The sequence below is a fragment of the Eubalaena glacialis genome, chromosome 2 (assembly GCF_028564815.1).
Source record: "Eubalaena glacialis isolate mEubGla1 chromosome 2, mEubGla1.1.hap2.+ XY, whole genome shotgun sequence".
In the NCBI taxonomy this organism is placed as follows: Eukaryota; Metazoa; Chordata; class Mammalia; order Artiodactyla; family Balaenidae; genus Eubalaena; species Eubalaena glacialis.
The window spans coordinates 58,078,692-58,101,903 of NC_083717.1; the positions used below are offsets into that span (position 1 = coordinate 58,078,692).

At 45.3% G+C, this 23,212-nt stretch overlaps 1 protein-coding gene across 1 annotated transcript in view; it reads right to left on the reverse strand.

Moving 5' to 3' along the window:
• Positions 1 to 23,212, reverse strand: part of CHRNA7 (cholinergic receptor nicotinic alpha 7 subunit) — a 127,967-nt gene that overhangs the window by 45,562 nt on the left and 59,193 nt on the right. The window contains exon 4 of the mRNA XM_061181840.1: positions 15,138 to 15,247. Within this exon, the coding sequence (XP_061037823.1) occupies positions 15,138 to 15,247 (110 nt within the window). The remainder of the gene's footprint in view (positions 1 to 15,137; positions 15,248 to 23,212) is intronic.

Consider the following 23,212-nt stretch of genomic DNA (forward strand, 5'->3'; position numbering starts at 1 on the left):
TAACAAACCCAAAACAACTAAGAAAATGCTAATAGGAACATACATATCGATAATTACCTTAAATGTAAATGGACTAAATGCTCCAACCAAAAGACATAGACTGGCTGAATGGATACAAAAACAGAAACCGTATATACGCTGTCTACAAGAGACCCACTTCAGACCCAGGGACACAGAGAGATGGAAAGTGAGGAGATGGAAAAACATATTCCATGCAAATGGAAATCAAAAGAAAGCTGGAGTAGCAATTCTCCTACCAGACAAAATAAACTTTAAAAAAAAGACTATTATTACAAGAGACAAAGAAGGACACTACATAATGATCAAGGGATCAATCCAAGAAGAAGATATAACAATTGTCAATATTTATGCACCCAATATAGGAGCACCTCAATACATAAAGCAAATGCTAACAGCCATAAAAGGGGAAATCGACAGTAACACAATAATAGTAGGGGACTTTACAACCCCACTTTCCCCAATGGACAGATCAACTAAAATGAAGATAAATAAGGAAAAACAAACTTTAAATGATACATTAAACAAGATGGACTTAATAGATATTTATAGGACATTCCACCAAAAAACAACAGAATACACTTTCTTCTCAAGTGCTCATGGAACATTCTCCAGAATAGATCATACCTTGGGCCACAAATCAAGCCTTACTAAATTTTAAAAAATTGAAATCGTATCAAGTCTCTTTTCCAACCACAACGCTATGAGACTAGATATCAATTACAGGAAAAAAACTGTAAAAAATACAAACACATGGAGGCTAAACAATTCGCTACTTAATAAGCAAGAGATCACTGAAGAAATCAAAGAGGAAATCAAATAATACCTAGAAACAAATGACAACAAAAACACGACAGCCCAAAATCTATGTGATACAGCACAAGCAGTTCTAAGAGAGAAGTTTACAGCAATATAATCCTACCTCAAGAAACAAGAAATATCTCAAATAAACAACCTAACCTTACACCTAAAGCACTTAAGAGAGAGAAGAACAAAAAAACCCAAAGTTAGCAGAAGGAAAGAAATCATAAAGATCAGATCAGAAATAAATTGAAAAGAAATGAAGAAAACGATACCAAAGATCAATAAAACTAAAAGCTGGTTCTTTGAGAAGATAAACAAAATTGATAAACCATTAGCCAGACTCAACAAGAAAAAAAGGGAGAAGACTCAAATCAATAGAATTAGAAATGAAAAAGGAGAAGTAACAACTGACACTGCAGAAATACAAAGGATCATGAGACATTACTACAAGCAACTATATGCCAATAAAATGGACAACCTGGAAGAAATGGACAAATTCTTAGAAAAGCAAAACCTTCCGAGACTGAACCAGGAAGAAATAGAAAATATGAACAGACCAATCACAATCACTGAAATTGAAACTGTGATTAAAAATCTTCAACCAAACAAAAGCCCAGGACCAGATGGATTCACAGGCAAATTCTATCAAACATTTACAGAAGAGCTAACACCTATCCTTATCAAACTCTTCCAAAATATAGTAGAGGGAGGAACACTCCCAAACTCATTCTATGAGACCACCATCACCCTGATACCAAAACCAAAGATGTCACAAAAAAAGAAAACTACAGGCCAATATCACTGATAAACACAGATGCAAAAATCCTCAACAAAATACTAGCAAACAGATTCCAGCAGCACATTAAAAGGATCATACACCATGATCAAGTGGGGTTTATCCCAGGAATGCAAGGATTCTTCAATATATGCAAATCAATCAATGCGATATACCATACTAACAAATTGAAGGAGAAAAACCATATGATAATCTCAATAGATGCAGAAAAAGCTTTCAACAAAGTTCAACACCCATTTATGATAAAAACTCTCCAGAAAGTAGGCATAGAAGGAAGTTAACTCAACGTAATAAAGGCCATATACGACAAACCCACAGCCAACATCGTTCTCAATGGTGAAAAACTGAAAACATTTCCACTAAGGTCAGGATCAAGACAAGGTTGCCCATTCTCACCACTATTATTCAACATAGTTTTGGAAGTTTTAGCCACAGCAATCAGAGATGAAAAAGAAATACAAGGAATCCAAATCGGAAAAGAAGAAGTAAAACTGTCACTGTTTGCAGATGACATGATACTATACATAGAGAATCCTAAAGATGCTACCAGAAAACTACTAGAGCTAATCAATGAATTTGGTAAAGTAGCAGGATACAAAATTAATGCACGGAAATCTCTTGCATTCCTGTACACTAATGATGAAAAATCTGAAAGAGAAATTAAGGAAACACTCCCATTTACCACTGCAACAAAAGGAATAAAATACCTAGGAATAAACCTACCTAAGGAGACAAAAGACCTGTATGCAGAAAACTATAAGATACTGATGAAAGAAATTAAAGATGATACAAACAGATGGAGAGATATACCATGTTCTTGGATTGGAAGAATCAACATTGTGAAAATGACTATACTACCCAAAGCAATCTACAGATTCCATGCAATCCCAATCATACTACCAATGGCATTTTTCACAGAACTAGAACAAAAAATTTCACAATTTGTATGGAAACACAAAAGGCCCCAAATAGCCAAAGCAATCTTGAGAAAGAAAAATGGAGGTGGAGGAATCAGGCTCCTGGACTTCATACTATACTGCAAAGCTACAGTAATCAAGACAGTATGGTACTGGCACAAAAACAGAAATACAGATCAATGGAACAGGATAGAAAGCCCAGAAATAAACCCACGCACATATGCTCACCTTATCTTCGATAAAGGAGACAAGAATATACAGTGGAGAAAAGACAGCCCCTTCAATAAGTGGTGCTGGGAAAGCTGGACAGCTACATGTAAAAGAATGAAATTAGAACAATCCCTAACACCATACACAAAAATAAACTCAAAATGGATTAAAGACCTTAATGTAAGGCCAGACACTATCAAACTCTTAGAGGAAAACATAGGTAGAACACTCTATGATATAAATCACAGCAAGATCCTTTTTGACCCACCTCCTAGAGAAATGGAAATAAAACCAAAAATAAAACTAATGGGACCTAATGAAACATAAAAGCTTTTGTACAGCAAAGGTGACCATAAACAAGATGAAAAGACAACCCTCGGAATGGGAAAAAATATTTGCAAATGAAGCAACTGACAAAGGATTAACCTCCAAAATATACAAACAGCTCATGCAGCTCAATATCAAAAAAACAAACAACCCAATCCAAAAATGGGCAGAAGACCTAAATAGACATTTCTCCAAAGAAGATATACAGATTGCCAACAAACACATGAAAGGATGCTCAACATCACTAATCATTAGAGAAATGCAAATCAAAACTACAATGAGGTATCACCTCACACCGGTCAGAATGGCCATCATCAAAAAATCTACAAACAATAAATGCTGGAGAGGGTGTGGAGAAAAGGGAACCCTCTTGCACTGTTGATGGGAATGTAAATTGATACAGCCACTATGGAGAACAGTATGGAATTTCCTTACAAAACTAAATATAGAACTACCATATGACCCAGAAATCCCACTACCAGGCATATACCCTGAAAAAACCAAAATTCATAAAGAGACATATACCACAATGTTCATTGTAGCACTATTTACAATAGCCAGGACATGGAAGCAACCTAAGTGTCCATCGACAGATGAATGGATAAAGAAGGTGTGGCACAGATATACAATATAATATTATTCAGCCATAAAAAGAAAGGAAATTGAGTTATTTTGTAGTGAGGTGGATGGATCTAGAGTCTGTCATACGAGTGAAGTAAGTCAAAGAGAAAAACAAATACCGTATGCTAACACATATATATGGAATCTAAAAAAAAAAAAAATGGTTATGAAGAACCTAGGGGCAGGATAGGAATAAAGACGCAGAGGTAGAGAATGGACTTGAGGACACGGGGAGGGGGAAGGGTAAGCTGGGACGAAGTGAGAGAGTGGCGTGGACATATATACACTACTAAATGTAAAATAGATAGCTAGTGGGAAGCAGCCACACAGTACAGGGAGATCAGCTCAGTGCTTTGTGACCACCTAGAAGGCTGGGATAGGGAGGGTGGGAGGGAGATGCAAGAGGGCGGGGATATGGGATATATGTTTACATATAGCTGATTCACTTTGTTATACAGCAGCAATTAACACAACCATGTAAAGCAATTATACTCCAATAAAGATGCTAAAAAATAATAATAATTTCCCTCTAATATTTGAGTAAGACCTTATTAACTAAGGCAAATTTGTTTCTTGTTACTGTAATTTTTCACTTTGAGGGCTTCTAAAGGTTTTCCCTATATTTTGGATATTTTAATATTTCTGCATGATATTCAAAATATATGTCTCTTTTTGTTTCTCTCCTTAGCACTAAGTAGGCTACTGATACTGAATAGATGAATACAACTATCCCATTTCAATTCAGTAGGAGAAAGAATGTTTAGTACATCATGTTAGAACCATTTTCTACCCTTTAAAGAAAAGTAAAGTTAGACCCTTACCTTACACCATTAAAACAATTTAAGTAAAAAAAAAACCCACAAAATGAAAAGCAAAAAGCATTAGAAAAGCAAAAAGCATGAGAAAAAACTAGAATAGAATGCATGTGTAATCTTCCGGTATGGAACCCAAAGCCACAGTGATACATAATGAGAGTAACAAAAAGATCTGATTAAGAAGGTATAGTTTATCTTCAATAAAAGACCATAAATCATGCTAAAAGATAACTTGAGTAGTTTAAATTGGATAATCCTTCATGATAGATTGATAGGGGAAGTGAAGGAGAAAAGAGAATGATAAACTCTAGATATTTGCATTTTATGACCCATACCCCTCACCCCTGCCCCAAACAACCAGAGTTCACTTATTTTTTATTTATTGCTGTTGGGAATGGATCTCTTAATCCAGAGCTGTGAGCGCCAAGCACTAAGGCCTCCAGCGATTCCCTACTGCACCAGGGTCACGGCCCCCAACACTGCATCCACTCACTCTAATTTGATGCCTTCCATGTGCTGTTTGCCACATTCACTTTTAGGAATCAAAGATGTGAATAGAACGTGGTCCCTTTGATGGAGCTTGCTGGCCAGAGAGTAGGAACCTGAGTGTTAAACTGGATTTGCACGTGATGTAATGCTGAGAAACACGAAGTCCTCTGAGGCCCACAGCATCACAGAGGCAACAACTGCACTGGACATCAAGGGCAGAGTCCTAGAGGAGAAGCCCAGCTGGACTGGCCTGAATGCCTTACTGTACTTCATCCTGGCCTATTATCCTGTTCTTTACCCCCTCCCTTGAATTAAATAAAAGCAATGTTTTGGGGGTCCTGCAACATTTGTTCCCCTCCAAGACTGTCACCCACGGTCCCCCCCCTAAGAGCTCCGTGCCATGGCCTCACCTAGTGTTTCCCCCTGAGGTGCCCTATCCTGTTGGCTTCCAGGTCTTCATTTAACTGTTGTCTCCCTGTAGCCACTTGTCCTAAGTGAGAGGACCACATACATTATTATCTAAGCTGGGCCACTCTTAGAAGTAAAAGAGGCACAGTTAACAGCTGCGCCAGGACTGCCCCTGGCAGACAGGTCCAGTCTGGCCCCCTTCCCAGGAACAACTTCTCCCCCCGCCACTGGATGAGGGTCTCTCTCCTCCAGATCCTGCCCGACCCCTGACTCACATCATCTGTTCCGTAAGATGATCTTCTGAGCCCCTTACACCCATGACAAGATTGTCAAGTGTTGGGAAAAGTCAAAGGTTTGGAAGTCAAGGCCTTGGTCCTGTGTCTCGGAGACAGTTTCCTTAATTGCGAGTGAGGGAGAGTAATTCCACATGGCTTCACTGCAATCAGGAATCAGATCAGATCAGCCCACCAGGATGAAGTGATATGTAACTGATTACAAACGCCTCAAGGTCAGTGAAGGTGCGTCCTCAGAAGATTCCCCTGAGCTGCACAGACAGCATCGGCTACACACTGGCCCAGAGACCCTGCCCCACAGTCCAGTTCCTCCAGATTTTGATGCATGCCATAGGCACACTCAGCTTGACCCAGACCCTGCACAGCTGAAGTCCCGGGGGCTTCGGGGGAGGACCAGCACCCCGCCCCCCTGTCTTGTCCCTGTCAGTCACAACTTCCTATGCTCTCCTTCCTCTGTACAGATGGCCCACAGCCTGGGTAGGCAGTGGAGATCCCACAGGGACCCCACAGCAGGCTGAGGAGGGGGCAGCATGAGGGCTGACCTTGGCCTCTCCCTTCCCTCAGGAGGCTCCTGAGGATGACTGAACTCCCCATTGAATTCCTGTCTCACGTATTTACTACACAGACCCTTACAGCTGAGTTGGCTCCATGTCTGACATCACGAAGATCAATAAGCTCATCTCCCAAAGCCAGGCTCTTGGGCTGGATGGGCCTTGCAGCCCTCAGGGTATAGGGGGTGGGGGACTCTGTGGGCTGGCCTGGCGCCACAGGTAGGAAGACAGTCTTCAGCCCTGGATACAAAGCTATCCCTAGAAAACTCTGCTGGCTGCAGCACCCGGCTCTCTGTTTGAAATTCTGCTCCAACTCTCGCCCAGCAGTTTGCATTTTGTCATTCCATGCTGGCTGGCAAGGGATTTGGTCAAGGAAAATTCGGTTGTCAGATGCTGAGGAAAGATCAGCAAGAAGCGATGTATGAAAATCCCCCAGCGGCTCTGAAATTGGGAGGAGACAGGCTCACTCCTTCCAGAGCGCAAGAAAAAAAGGCTGAGACAGAGTGGCCAGAGAAGGTCTGAAAGTGGAGTTGATTCTCAGGGAGTGAGAGGAGTGATTGCACTTCGTCTAACTTGTAGAAAAATAAAACACAAGAGCTCTAAAAGCACAGCTAGAGGCAAGTACATCACACTCCAGAGTCAAGCATGCCCTGCTGGGTAACCTCGGGCAAGTGGCTGAACTTCTCCAGGCACCAGTTTCCTGCCCTGAGAAATGTGGATGCTCACACAGACTTTGGAGCCACCCAGCCCTTTGCAGAAAGAGTGGAGCAAAGCAGGGGCACTAAAGGTCAGCTAGTGACAGTCCATGCTGTGCGGAAAGGCTGGGCTCCAAGTCAGTATGAGGCAGCCGGGTCTCTGGGATCCCAGCAGCTGAATGAGAACACATGTCCACGTGCCCTCTGTCCCCTGATTTTACCAAGATGCTGGAGGAAATGACAGAGGTAAAACACATCCACTGCCATAAGCTGGGAGGAGTGTACAGCAGGAAGAACAGATAACAACTTCCAGACAAATAACCATGGGATGGGAATCAGCTGCTAGCAAGTCAAAAGGAGAATATGAATTAGGATTTTGACAGTTATTCAGAGCAAAAAAGGAAATGCAATTCTACCAAGAGGCTCAGAAGCTCTCCTGTCTCATTCAAAGTAAAAGCCAAGACCTGGGAGACTTGGGCGGCACCCACAGTGTCTCTGAGCCTCTCCCCTGCCACTCTGGCCCCTTCTGCTCCGAGGACAGATCTAGATGACAAGTTCCGGCCTCAGGGTGATCAAAAAAAGATACATTTTGAAAAGATAAAATCATGATACTTACACAAATATAAAATGAACATGTGCCAAAGATTTTTTTTTTTAAGTCATTAGTTAATGAGGGAAACAGCAAGGCATCAAAGACCAATTCTGAGGAGCATCCAAAGAGCAGACATGGACACTGGTGACCAGGAATGCTGAGCCCGTCTATTCACAGAAGAGTCCACCAGACAGAATCCATTTGCTTCTCTACGGACTGGAATCATCTCCACCACTACCAATTCTTACAAAGGTGAAAGGTAGTTCAAAGACCATGGCCTACTGAGTCTACTAGAGCATCTGATAACCTAGAGGGTGCAGGTGACCTCACACGGAGATGTCATAGACTCCCACTCATCTTTCTCTCCTTCACCATTTTATTTATTTTATGATGATGATGCTTTGCATTTCAAAGCCTTTCACAACCTTTCCTGACAGGCCTGTGCACCTGTTCTTTCTGCCAAGAGCATTTGCCTCCCTGATGCTCTGACTTCTTCCACAGCCTCCCTCTAGCCATTCTGCTGGTCTCACACCCCACCTCTGGCTCCAGCACATGTGAGGCTCTCTCCCCAATTCTCAAAGCCCCAAAAACCTGACGCATGCTCTCCCCTCCCTCTCCCCTTCTTCTAGAGGGCTGTCCATCTTGAGCGCTGCAATGTCCTCAGATCCTAGAACAGTGTGTGATAACAGCATGTAAGCCTTCATTAAATACTGGTTGAGTGAAGAGACAAACGAAGAACAAACATCCACAGTGGCAGGGGTGAGAAGGGGGAGGTTTGGATGGACAAAGTTGGCAGGTTCCACTCACTTCCTAAAAACTGCTCCGCCCTCTTCTCACCTCACCTTATCTACAAAACAGCCTCCCTCCAGATTAGGTCAGAAGATTTGATAATGCAGATGCTATCACAGCAGGCCCTAAAGCCTCCTTCTCTAAGATCCAAAGCTGAAAATTACCTTTGCTCAACTGGAGTTCCCTGCCGTAACAAGAGCTGCCACTGACGTCCTTTCAGTGATGCCTCCTGCCCTGACCCCCACCCCCAGACCAGCCACGGCTGTGTGATGGGCCTGGGAGCATCAACCTGGGAACCTCCTTGTGGAGCCAGTAGCAGCGACAGCACTGAGTCTAAGAGATTCACTCTCTAAGATCCCATCCCACACGTGGACCATTGTGATACCATGACAACGCATGCTGCCCAGGGGAGCAACCGCCACTCACAAGGATGCAGGTCTCAGCTGGTCTCTGTTACCTTTGCCACCTGCCTGCCTCCTCCACTTTGCCTGAGTCCCAAGATGCTTTCCCATCACTCACATCACTGCTGCCCTGCCCCCAGGAGCTGGGATTGGACCTCCAATCAGGCCAAGGTGAAAACGACTGGAACTTCAGTGGGCCACTCACCTGCACTGAGCTGACCATGCTGACAGCTGTCCTGTCCGTGCCTGAGGCCCTGACAGCTGCACATGCCAAGAATTGGCAGCCCTGACCGAGGCTCTGATTTGTGCATGGGACAGGCAAACAGAATGATACCCCTGGAAGCAGCTGTCAATCTAGGACAGAAGGCAGCTGGCAGATAAACACCCCGGATGTCCCCGGTGGGAATGGGCCCTGTTGCCCACAGCAGTAGCTTTTTGACACATCCTATATTGGTTTCCCTCCCTCCCTGGTCTCACGTCCTCTCTCAGACAATGTGCACTTGAATCCTTGTCTTGATTTCTAAGGGAATTTAAGACACTTGGAAAGAGAATAAATTCTATTTCACTGGTGACTCACTGATCAGCACAATTACAAGCCCTCTCGGGCTGGATCACACTGCATGCACTGCCCTCTCCCCAGGGTCTGCCATCAGCCACAGGGTCAGGGAAACATGTGACAGAAAGAGGGCTGGAGCCAGAGGCCTGCAGCCTCAGAGCCAGACAGGAGCCTGCAGACGTGCAAATGTGGTTTTGCACAGCCTGTGAGAAAGAGATGGTTGACACCCCACTCTGTCCTAAAAATACAGAGCCAACAAAAACATCAGCAAATTACATTCATCAACAAAGATTCCATTATTGTCATGGGATTTTCTGAAGAAACAGCTCAAGAACTGAGAAGCCTGGAGAGGCTGAGGCAGCCGCCCATGGTTGCACAGTGCAAGGGTGGCCAAGACGTTGCTGGAGCTCAGGCTTTCCTCTGAAAAGCGACGCTGATACCAGCCAGGCCTTTCATTCCGCCCACAGGCATTGTAGCTTTTCCCTGGTCAGTCTCTTGCATGACTCATTCTGAGGGAAGCCATCCACCACACATGCAATCCATAAAGAAGCCCATGTGCATAAGAATTAAGGCTCCCAACTGAGGGCCAAAATCAATTTGCCAGCCATCTGGGTTGTCAGGCTGCTGCCCCAGACAGCACTGAGCTGAAACTTCACGAGACCTGAAGTCAGAGCACCGGGCTGGACCCCTCCCCAAATCCCTGACCCACAGTGACGGGGAGAGGTCACAAGGATTCTTATTTTAAATTCTGGAGTGATTTGTTCTGCAAAGACAGGAACTGCAATAAATATTTGTCCCAGTTAGGATTGGTTGGGGTTCCTTTACCTGATGATTCGTATTTTTTATAATTTCTGGAAAATTCCCAGCCATTATTTCTTTAAACACTGCTTTTCCCTCTTTTTCTCTATTAGTTCTATCTTGGACTCCAATTAAACATTTTAAGGACATCTCACTCTATTCTCCAAGTCGCGACATTTCTCTTATTTTTCATCTTTTTGCATCCCTTTGCTACTTGCTGTGTAAATGACTTAAATGTGTCTTTCAGTTCACTGATCTTCTCTTTATTTGTGAACCATCTGCTATTTAACCTATTATACATTTCAAATTGATCTATAATTTACAAGAAGAAAGCACAGATTTTTGGTGTGTGGTTCATTGAATTTTTTTTTTTTTTTTTTTGGCTGTGTTGGGTCTTCGTTGCTGCGTGTGGGCTTTCTCTAGTTGTGGCGAGCGGGGGCTACTCTTCGTTGCGGTGCACGGGCTTCTCATTGCGGTGGCTTCTCTTGTTGCAGAGCATGGGCTCTAGGCACGCAGGCTTCAGTAGTTGTGGCTCGCAGGCTCTAGAGTGCAGGCTCAGTAGTTGTGGCACACAGGCTTAGGTGCTCTGCGGCATGTGGGATGTTCCTGGCCCAGGGATCGAATCCGTGTCCCCTGCACTGGCAGGCGGATTCTTAACCACTGCGCTACCAGGGAGGTCCTGGTTCATTGAATTTTGATGCAGATTACATTCATGTGACCATAATCACCATGAAGTCAAGATACAGACACTCCCATTACCTCAGAAAGTTCCCTCATGCCCCTTTCCAGTCAAATGCCCCTCCCAGAGGCAACCATTTTATTGATTTCTATCCCCTATTCTAGAACATCAACAAATGTAATCATACAGAAGATAAAAACCAAAAAAGGGGAGTAAATCGTAACAAGCCATCCACAATTGCTACTCACTTTGAGCAAGATTGTGTTCAGACAAATCCTTGAGCTGCAAGCTTAAAGTAAAGCAGAACAAAGTAACCAAGAAACCGCTGGGCTCAGCATCTAGCAGCAATGGTTTTATCAGTGCCCGTCCTCTCCTCAGAGCCACCCAGCCAGCTGGCCTGCAATGGTAACTTGTTCACCATCCCTCAGGGCACTAAAGCAGTGCATCCTAGAAATGATGCAGAGACGGCTGTTTTGCAGTGACCCAGCCTCTTCAAAGCATAGAAAATGTACTCTATCTCAAAAACCATGTGGGGCTCGTGCTTGGACTACAAAATTGAGCTGGAATAGAAGGAGAAATGTAACATACATGTTGGTGATGTTTCCCCTGACCTGAATCAATGCTCCCTTCCAAACCACGGCTCACACAGAAGGATGGCACATCCCCTCCTCAAGGAAGTGCGCCCAGCCCCACCACACACACATAATGAACTATCACATGCGCCCACTGAGGAAACATACCATTCTGAGACCCTCTGTCTGGTGGAAAGTATCAAGTTCAACATCTCTCAAAATCCCCCATAACAGAGTAGTATTGGAAGGTTAGGATCGTACTAAATTCAGGCCTGTTTTTGCTACTTTCTGTGTCAGTTTCTGGACTCAGTCACCCAGTCTCACATTTTCCAGGCTGCCAATATGATTTTTCTCCTTCCTTTCTTCCCTTGCTGTCCTTAGCGGCACTGGCATCACACAGATCATCCCCTTCACTCCTCCTCCTCACACCTGTACCCTCCCTCCGTGCTTCCATCTCATCTGTGCACAAATATTAGTTAGGTGCTTTCCAGGTGCCCAGGAGAGGGGGCAGAACCTGCGTGCTACTGGGCACAGGAACGCCCTTCTAGGAGATCACGTGACAGAGAGAGGTGTCTGGAGTCAAAGGGGTGTCGAGTTGAGGTCTGGGGGCAGAGAGGAGGGTGACTGTCCCATGCCGAGAGGGGGCACGTGTAAACAGTGGGAGTCAGGGCACATCCCTGAGCTGACGGACAGCAGGTGGAAGAGGAGGCTGCGGGGTGGGGGGTGGCGGGGGGCCCACACATACCTGGGGCAGGAGGAGTGGCAGCAGAGGGAGGCTAGCCCATGGAGGCAGGGATAACGGGGTCACCCTGCGTCTCCCCCTCCTCCTAGCCCCTCAGGGCGCCCTGAGCTTTGTGCTCCTTCATTATGCACGTCTGTTTTGGTCCTTCCACTCCTCCCAGTCTTTACTCTGACCTTCCTGTGTCATCACTGTCCCCTCTCAGCCTGGACAGCTGGTCTCCCCAGGGCAGCCTCCCCCCCTCCCTCCCTGGTGCCCTGGATAAGGGGACAGCTGATTTCTCCTCCCTCCTCCAGGCTGCACCCAGATCTACTCTGCCCAACAGGACCAGGTAAAGGGCTGGTCTGGTTTCTCACGCTCAGTCCCTAAGGGCCCCGGAGCCCCCACTTCCTTCCTCTCCTGCGTCGCCAGGCCACGTGGAAGATCCTCGGGGAGGGAGGAGACAGCCGAGCTGGCACAGGTGCAGCCCCGGCTGAGCCCCCACCCACGGCACCATCACCACCACTGCCAGCCCTGGCGGTGCAACCCCACATCCCAGCTCATCTGAGCCCCGGCCCGTCGCCTTCCGCCAGCATCTCACGGAGCAGACAAGCAGCCACGCGGGCCCAGCCAGCCCACAGCATGGCGAGAAATAATCTGCGCTGTGCTTCTTCCTTAAGCCACTAAGCTCAGGGTCATTTGTTAATTTGTTAAGCAGCAAAAGATAACTGGCGCCGTGTCTACGACTGGCTTCAATATCTTCCGTATCCTGCTTACCCCTCGCTGTGCTCACGTGGACGCGCAGCCATATAGTTAGCAGTTACTTCAAGTAAAAAACCCTACATCTCATTTCTCGGAAGAAAACTAACGCAGAAGAGGCGGCAGCCTCTACAGATCCCGTGACAGAGGCTGGCGGACTCATTCAATAGGGATACGGGACTGAGAGTCAGGAGGAAGATGGTTATTTGGAGCTCCGGGGGAAACAGGAGAGGAAGAAGGGGATGCATTATTCCTGGCGGCCGGGTCCCTGGTGTCATCTATCAGACGGAGACAGCTGTATCTTTGCTCCTTGAAATTCAAGTATGTATAGAATACTTGGTAACTCTTCATTAGCCAAAATATTAGAAACTCCAAACATTTTATTTATTGGGGTTTAAGGTCTTACAGATAAGCCATAAGACCCATCTCTTAAAGCCTCATTCTTAAGATTCTACCATAATATTTATTCTTGATTTCAGATTAAAAAACTGAATCATTATTGGCATTTTTTTAAAATTGTCAAACCCATCTTACTTGAAGCAGAAATCCTCATCATCAGGCCTGTGAGCACACGACTGCCATTAGTGAATGTTTACTCTTTGCCAAGTACCACCCAAGCATGCTATGTACATCTGCAGTCATCCTTCCAAACTCTGCGAGGTTGGCATTTCCCCCACTGGGCAAAGGAGGAATCTGAGACTTACAGACATAGTAAACATTACAGTTAAGATTTACACCCAGACTTGTTCAATCCTAACCCTTTGTCCTTAAGCAGTCAACGGCAATGCCCCTGTAATAGGCTGAATTGTGTTCCCCCAAAAGTCATCGGTTGAAATCCTAATCCACATGCCCAAGTATCTCTGAGTGAAACTGTATTTGGAGACAGCCTTTAAAGAGGTAACTAAGTTAAAATGAGGTCATTAGAATAGGCCCTAATCCAACATGACTAATGTCTTTATAAGAAGAGATGAGGACACAGACACACACAGAGGGAAGACCTTGTGAGGACATAGGGAGAAGATGGCCATCTGCAAGCCAAGGAGAGAGGCCTCAGGAGAAACCAACCCTGCAGACACCTGGATCTGGGACGTCCAGCCTCCAAGAGAAAATAAATTTCTGTTGTTTAAGTCACCCAGTCTGCGGTATTTTGTTCTGGCAGCCCTGGGCAACTAACATAGCCCCCAGGAAACAGATGAGCCAAGGAGAAGGCATGGGAACGCCTGTACTTCTACTCAGTTGGGATCACTTACTCTGACCTGAGACATCTTTCAAAGCTCAGCTGCCTGAACTAATTTAAGAAACTGAAGAGTGGCAGCAAATCAGAAGAGGTATAGTCTTCTAGAGACAGGCCCAATGATTCAAATGAAATGTGATGTCAGTAAGAAAGAAGAAGAATTAAAAGGGGAAACAAGACTTGGAATACCCAGCCTTCTGGAAGGAGCCAGTGCAGGACAAACACATCAGCTGGTCCCGGGGGGATGACCATGGGCAGTGGCCGATGGCAGCACTGTTTCTTGAGTCAGGAAGGTACTCGGCTTCCTTCTTGTCCAGGTGCGACCAGAGGCAGCAGCCATCACTAGGAAATATCTTTCTTGTATATTAAGCTGGTTATCACATCCTATGCCTTATTAGAAAGAAAGGCGCTGGGTTCCCTTTTTTGACTATGTAGTTTAGCAAATAATTTAATGCTTCTAGAAATTTACCCTACCCGGATATCTGCCTTCTGGGCTTCCACTCTACAAATCAGACAGTTTTGGATGACTAATGAATCCTTCCTTTCCTGACCTCAGGAGAAGGACTACATTTATTAGAACATGACTGCTGTCTGCCTTTCTTCTGTCAGGTACAAGCTTCTGAGTGTGGCTAGAGATGACAGTCTCCTGTGCTCAGCCGCCCCACAGGGCTCTCCCAATGCCCAAAGGACAGTGCATCAAATGAGGACCTGGGTCCAGAAAGTGGACTCCAGCCATGCGTCCCGTTGACCAGCAACTTCTTGTGCTGTGACTGTAACTGCTGTCATTCAGGGGCAAAGGTATGGCCACATGCAAAAATGTCTCAGTGCCAACATGCACACAAGTACCTACACACCTGTAATGCACAGCCCTGTGGACATGGCCATCGGGGGCAGTGTGCTGGGCGCTGCAGGCCTGCGTGCCAGGACAGAGAACGCTGGACATGGGACAGAGCTGCTTCCTACAAAGCCTCGTGGGGATCCACAGTCCCAAATTACAGATAATGTACTGGCATTGTTATAAAATACTCAAATATGCTTGATTGTTAAACACGTCCAAAAATAAACTCATTGTTTTCCTTTGTCCACTGTGCTTACCTGTTGTAGAGGAGAATGTCTGGCTTCCAGATCTGGCCATCTGGGAAACGAACTGTCTTCACGCCTGGATATTCTGACATATTCCACTGTAAATAGTGATCTATCCAAGACTGACAAACACAGAGGGCGGCATTAGCAGCACTTTGCTTCCTTGCCTGCTAATATATCTTGTAAGAGATTATCAGATAAGTTCAAAACCAAAAAGAGTTCCAGACACTTATTTACATAATTGAGTTGCTATTTGTAAAATATATGGAAACTGGGAATTAAATAACTCCTTACAAAATGACCATGAATAGCAAAAAAATCACATTTAAGATCCTGCTGTCACCATGACCACAGTCAGAGGGTAGCATTAAAGTTAATTCCAGTTCACTGAATGCCCCCAAGCTTTCCCCTCCCATAGCAGATGGGTTTTTTCCTAGCCAAATGAAGAACTGTTTTGCTTTCAAAGTTTTCCATTGTAAAGACACTTTGGACAAATAAATTCATTACTTCAATTAGAACAAGAACCAAGCTGGAAAAATGAAGAATATTTATTTCCATGAAACAACTTCGTGCAGCTGCAGGGGTACCTCTCAGAAATTTCTAAGGCCCTGTTTTTGGATTTGAATTATTATTTTCATGTAGGAATAGTGCTTCTGACACCACAACTCAAAAGTGCAAACATGGGTGTTGGCAGTAAAACAATGAATCAGCACATGAGGGTACAGGGTAAGACTCATGAAATATTTATAAACACGTGAACACAGGTGCATCTCTTTGGGGCTAGGCCTGAAATTGGCTCTTGAGGGATCTCTGTGAGATTAAGGCCCATGTCTGGGGTCCTCCTACCCAGGACTATGCACCCCAGAGCTACCTGGGGTCCACTAGCTCTGTAAAGACTGCCCAGGTAGGACCCCACCTGCACTGCTGGACAACCGGCACCACCCAGCCAGGACCGCAGGGCTGCTGGGTTTGGACTCATCAGCTCCTACAGGTGTGCATAATCAGAGAAGACCCAGTAAAGGCCCCCATCCTGTATTCAGTCCCCCTGGGGCCACCTGCTCTGGAGCTCAAACTTTCTCAGATTTAAAAACGTATGTGATGCAACACCCCAAGCTGGTCCAGGGACAACTCCTTATGATCAATCATTATTTCTGCAGCAAAACATGAATATTTTTACTGAGAAAATAAATGCATATCAATATCAGTTTGATGTAAAGTTATAAAAACAAAAACAAACAAAAAACCCTGTCATGTTCAGAGCTGCTGACATTTGAGAATTGCAGCCAAGGGGCTGTGGGTCTAGAGCCATTGAAACTTGCAATAGAGGTCAAAGGGCATGTCCCAGAGATCCCACCATCCTCTGGAAAGGGCAGGCAAGCATCCCGGTTCTGGGACTACCTAAAGTCAGACAAGAAGGAATATGCAGGCAAGTAACAGCATTTCACAGCCATGGACCATGAGAAGGAGGGTGTATTGATACCTAATGTGCTGAAGTATCATCTGGGGCATTTAGGATAGAGACCCACCTGGCCAATGTTTCTAATTAGACATGTGCAGCTGGGGAGGGTCTCTCCCACCCTCACCCTGCTGTGACAGGACAGCACAGCACCCAGAAAGAGCCAGACTTGTTCGAGCGGTTTTGCAGGAAGGCCTGGGTACCAGTCATGCTGTGTCTGCTCCAGAGGCTCCAACTCTGCCCCATATGCCCAGTGCTCCCTTCTTTCCTCTCCCTTGTTCTGGGCATAAGCCCTTATGTGCCCAACACCTGTGCTTTCCTGACCATGTCCTCATATCCAGCCCTGGGATGCTTCTCTGGCAGCTGATTATCACAGAGCCTTACACTGTCACCTTCCCCACCATGCTGCTCAGGGCCCCAGGGCCCCAAGAACTGCCCAGGAAGGTAGGTGTGGCAGGCAGACACCCATCTCCTCTGCCTGCTTAAATGATGGCCACAGCGCAAGGGGAAGCAGGGAAGAGGGAGTGCTGTTGGTCAAACTCAAACCTCTCCTAAGGGCACCTGATCTGAGCTGCAGGAAGCCTCCCTGGCAATTCCTCACCCCTCCTATCTCCCCTACTCATGCTCCTACTCAGTTGCATGTGCCCCAGGGCAGGTATCCCGGCCATCCTGCTCACTCAGTGTCTGCTATGTGTACCACGCTCACCAGGATGCCGGGATGCCAGCATGACTATTCCTATTTACAAGAGAAATCTGAGGCCTAGAAAAGTGATATATTTTTTGTTGGTCACTGGATCAGGATTCAGAACGGCGTTATTTGACTTCAAGCTGGGTGACTCCTGGGCTCTACCGTGGTTGGTTCTTCCCATCCAATCTGTCTGCACAGGCAGATTCTGCACCCCAAAAAGGTGGGCTGCTCATCATCCCTGAAGGCACTGCCCTTCTGGGGCTCTCCCTTAGTCCAAAGCCAAGCTGGGTCTCTCCCACCCTCATGGCAGAAAGGGGGGCTACCGGGAGCTTTGGAATTAGACAGGCGGGTTTGTACCAAGGCTCCGGCAGAGAAGAACTGTGTGAGCTCTAGCAGGTAAACCACCCTCTCTGTGCTGCAGTTTGCTCGTATGTGTCACACCTCATCGGGCGCTGTAAGGATGCAATGAGATAGTGTCACAGCAGGTAAGTCACATGGCCCTGGGAGGCACGTGATAAATGATGGCTTTAAAAGGAAGAGGGATCCCTCCCTTTCACAAAATCTCAGAGGACATGAGAGCTGTAATAACTGAGCTGCAGCCAAAGGTGGAGAAAGCAAGGGCCAGCTCAGTGTCAGGAGGTGGATGGAGCAGGAACCTTGGTGCTGCATTGTCCTGGGTTTTCATGAAGATTTCTTAAGAATGGATGTGGAAAAGGGCCCATAAACAAGTCGGGGGGGGGGGTGGTTTCTATCCTCCAAAGCACTCACTGCCCACTCAGATTGCAGGGCTCGGGAAGGCAGAGGCACTGAGCAAAATCTGTTCACAGACAGCAGCTGGCACGGCTTCCACACGTGGGCACCTGGAAACAGGCATGAACCTAGAAGTGCCAACCCTCCCAGAGCTTCCAGTCAGAAGAGGCTGCACTTCGCATTCTCTCCCTATTTCTGTGTGATTCCTTCTCATTAAGACATCAAGATTACATGGGATGCTTAAGGGGAAACGCAGGGGAGGAAGGGGCCCTTGATCTAAAATGCACAGTAAGAATCCCACTCTTTCAGGCGTCTGAGAACTGGCCCTATTAGAACCTGCCTTGGGCCCACAGGAAACTCTTTTTAAATGTGCATGTGCACACTTGCATGGAAATATTTAATGCAAGAAAGAAAGAAAGCAGAGAGTGAGAGCAAGTGAATGAAAGAGAAGAAAGGGAAAGTTTACTTCAGTTAAAAAAAATACAGTACGGTATAATAAGAAATATATTTGGTCTTTTTCCTTGGTTCCTGGCACAGAGCTCCTAAAACCCTGGGAACTTCCTGAGTGATCAGATGTCTTTTAAGCATATTTTTTATTCTAATGAGCTGGCTTAGGGTGGGGCCCCTAGTCAGCCTCAGGCCAGCAGAATGCCTCTGGTCACCGGAAAGACCAACCCTGCATTAGAGGGTGGGAACCCTTATCCCCACCCCACCCTTATCTCTGGGAAGAGAAGAGAGGCTGGAGACTGGGTTATGAGACTCTGAACAATAAGGCTGACATTGTAAAGCAACTATACTCCAATAAAAATTAATAATAAATAAATAAATAAACAAACGATGCTGTTGGAGCAGGAGGAAAAAAAAAGGCTGGTGACCACATCAAGGTGCAGGGACACAGTGACGGGGGTGGGGGGACAGAAGTTCCACGCCTCCCCTCATACCTGCCCTGGCATCTCCTCCTTCAGCTGTGCATGAGCTGCATCCTTTATAATAAATTGTAAACAAGATGAAGTTTTCTCTTGAGTTCCAGGAGCTGTTCTAGGAAAATACTGAACCCAAGCGGGGTGTGGTGGGAACGTCCGAATTTGAACTCAGCTGGACAGAAGTGTGGGTTGCCTGGCTCCCCCATCTGCAGTTTGTGTCTCAAGTGGAGGCGGTTTGTGGGACTGAGCTCTTACCTCGAGGGACTGGACGTTAACTCAGAATAAAACTGAACTGCTGGACACCAAGGTCGAGTCCCGAGAATCACAGAACCAGCTATTGGATGGGCAGACGCCAAGCGCTTGGTGTCAGCAAACACCTCACACACACATGCTCTGAACATTCTTCCCGTCAACTGTTTTGATCTCCGAGGAAGAGAGTGGGCCTCCTCCTTCCTTCTGCCCTAAAACTTTCTTCTCTCAGTGGGACACAGTGATTGAAACACCACCCTTAACCGTGGGTTACTCTTATGGCGTTAAGCAAGCCACCGACCTCTCATCTATGAGCATAACGTATGGCATTTCTATTTGTCAGAGAAAAGTGATAAAGAATGCAGAAATGAAGAAGGTAAGCATTTTAGAAATAAATATGGTTTAGAATCTAATATTCTATGATGCTATTCATTCCATAATTAGAATTAGGAGGTAAAAAATAAGCATAAGAAGGATGGGAAACCTGAAACCAGAAGAATGGTCAAAATTCCAAAATTAAAGACGACAGATTTTTTTTTAAAGCAACTACAAGTCTCTGGATGGCTCAAATGTCTCTTTAGCAACTGAAATGGCTTCTGTCGTTTCTTCTCGCAGATTAAATCAGATTATGTCTGACAGGCCTCCCCAAATGATAAAACTAATCTGCAGAGAAAATACACTTAACTGCTTCCTCCTATGAATATAGAGGTAAACAGAAAAGATCAGACACTTTCTCTTACTTCAGGTTATCTAAATAACTGGAAAGTCCTCAAATCAAGGGCAGGTAAGAGAAAGGAAAACACAACAAACTGTAGGTCAAAGAGAATGTTTTCTCTGCTTCTCTTTTTGAATGTATAGAAAATCCATCATTTGTATAATATTGACCTCAGAGTTTAAATACCTAGAGAAAAGATTATGTGGATTCAGGTTTTCAGAACAGGAATTCAGCAACATGAAATGAGGGGAGAGAAAAACCAATTGCTGAGAGCAATTTCCTGGGTCCTCTGTCCCCTCCTGTCCACATTTCTGCCCTCCCTCCCTGGGGACTCTGGCCTTGACCATCTTCAGCATGGAGTCTCACTTCTTGTCTGTCCCCATAGCTGGGGCAGGCCAGGCTGGTCACCAGTTGGGAGAACACAAAGAGCAGGAATCGAGGTGGTCGTCTTACAAATGGCTCTGGGGCAGCTTCCAAGGCCTGTCGGGGTGACATCTGAGCTCCCCATGGCCATGCTGTGGCCACAATAGGAATGCCATGGCTTTCCAGATGGAAACACGGGGTGGGGCAGAGGTTAGGTAACTTTTCAGGTCTGCTCTAAATCCAAGATACTTGTGATTCCTTAAAATTCAGCTGGGAGCTACTGTTACAGCTGCTCCATGAGCTACAGGTGCCAGATAAATGTGCCACCCAGCTTTATAAGGACATGTGCTACGAAGGCACCCAACTTGTTTTCCACACGATGGGCACCTGGAAAGAAGCACTAATTAGCAAGGTCACACCTAGAAACACTCGGGCTCCCTGATCATCACATTCAGAAGAGTCTGTGCCTTTCCTCCTCTCCCTCCCGTTTCTGTAAAGCAGAGATTTCTCCCACCTGCCAACTCCATGGTCTAAACAGCCAGCCTGCCTCCTGCCAATTCTCTAGGGAGGTACTTGGTCTTGATATTTGAACCTTCTTTAGAGTGTAAATTACACAGCCAGATTGGAGATGATCTGCAAGTAGAAACTGGGTCTCATCCTTTTCTGGGCCCTCCTTACATGGCCTAGTTCAATGCTTTCCACAAAGCAGGTGTTCGAAAAGATTAGTTGAATAGGTTCATGAGATTAAAAAGTGAGTTTTAAAACAAATGAAGCTGCAGATGCCTCTGCAAATGCAAGTCTTAATTAGAAATACACTGTGCTTGAAAGAAATTTAGAGGCCTCTGGTGACATCCTCCAAAGCAAGGATGTTTGTTTATGGAGAACCTGAACTCAATGCAGTAAGTAATAATCCAGTTACATTTTTTCCTGGAAACCAACACCCTTGTAAAAAACACCAAATAATATACATTGCTGAAGATCAATCACTTACTGAGGGTTAAGAAACAGAGACTCAGGGAAACATGACCTGACATGCCAGGGGCAAATTCGGTGTGTCTCTCTCTCCGTGAGAAAAATGTCCACAGCAGCTCCACTTTAGAGGGCTTGGGAAACAAGCAGTTTTATGTAAAAAAAGGAAGCATTTGCATTATGCCCCAGGATTCCCAGAGCTATACCTTATATCACAGTCCTGAATGCAAGGGATGGGGGCGGGGGCTGCAGACCTGAAGGCATTCCTGGCAATTCATTGACAGATACACTCTTAGGATCTGTGCATTGCATTGTATGCAAATACTTTACCTTGAAAGAAAGAAAAAAAATCCTCTGAACTCTTGAGATCTCCATGAAATATGTGGCTGAAAGGGCACCACTGTCCACTATTCTACTTTGAGCTGCATTTAAAAATAAACTAGATGAATAGATTCCCAGATACGGGATAAAGCAAGTATAGTAAAATGCTAATTATAGAATCCAGGAGGCAGGTATATGGGTGCTTGCTATAAATTCAACTTCTTGGTATAGTTGAAAATTCTCATCAAAAAAAATTGGGTAAAAACATTACTCATAATATGTAGTAACCTGGGGGTTAGTGCTTTGCTTACACACAGCCAGATGAAGGTGAGTTTAAGTGAGAATGCAAGTGGAGAGACTGAGGACAGTAGGGCAAGGGGGCACTGCTCAGGGGAGCCTTGCCATAAAGGTAAGAGGAACCAGGGAGTCACCAGGCGGGTTTATGGGGACAGACTGCATCATGTCTGTATGCTAATGAGTGGCTCACAGACACTATTATGATGCTCCAGGCGATAGGGGCAGTTGTGAAAGCCCAGCTCTCAGCAGGTGCCAGGAGACAGGACCAAGTCCACTGAGGAAGGGCTGGCTTCCAGGGGAACACAGACCCTGTACCCCTGGCAAAAGGAGGGAAGCTGGAGTCGGCGGACACAGGTGTGCAGGTGGGAGCCACACTGAATAATGTTGCTTTAAATCCTGCAGGGAAGACTCTCAAAGGTTCCTACTTTATTCACTACAGGAAGGTTCTGCAAGAGGTCTGAGGCATAGCTAAGGGTACCCCTGGGACAAACAGCAGACAGTGTGAAGTAAATCCATTTTCTGTTTTCTATCCCTCAATGTCCACTTGAATCCAACTAAAACTCACCTGCCCAAGAATTGCCTGGGAGCATCCTTTGCCTCCATGTTGAAGTATCCCCCTCCCACTTCACAAATAAAGACCTATTTCCCTTTTCTCAGCTCTTACCTAGGGACACTGACCCAAGCAAGAAAAAGTCCATTCAAAATACCAGTGTCTATGTCAATTTTGTTAAAAATTTGGGTGACAAATACTTTCAAAGGTCAGATGTGTTTTAATTCTTTTAATTCTTTGTTTTCAGCAAAATTGAAGGAGAAACTAATCAAGTTGTCCACTGATACACCTTGATGAAAACTCTATTATTTTTGGCATGTAATCTGTAAGAAGTTCAAGAAACTGAGTAACACTGTTGTTACAAAGTGCCTTTCATTCTGAACTATACGTTACTACATCTATTTTTAAAAGTTATAGAATTGATAGTGAAATCTGTATTGATGTCTCAGTTTTAGCAATAAAAATGTCATGTATGAATACATTAAAGAATTTAAAATAAAGCCCCATCTTTTTTTTCTTTTTTTATACAGCAGGTTCTTATTAGTCAACCATTTTATACGCATCAGTGTATACATGTCAATCCCAATCTCCCAACTCAACACACCACCACCACCACCCCCCACCACTTTCTCCCCTTGGTGTCCATACGTTTGTTCTCTACATCTGTGTCTCAGTTTCTGCCCTGCAAACCAGTTCATCTGTACCATTTTTCTAGGTTCCACATATATGCATTAATATATGATATTTGTTTCTCTTTTTCTGACTTACTTCATTCTGTATGACAGTCCCTAGATCCATCCATGTCT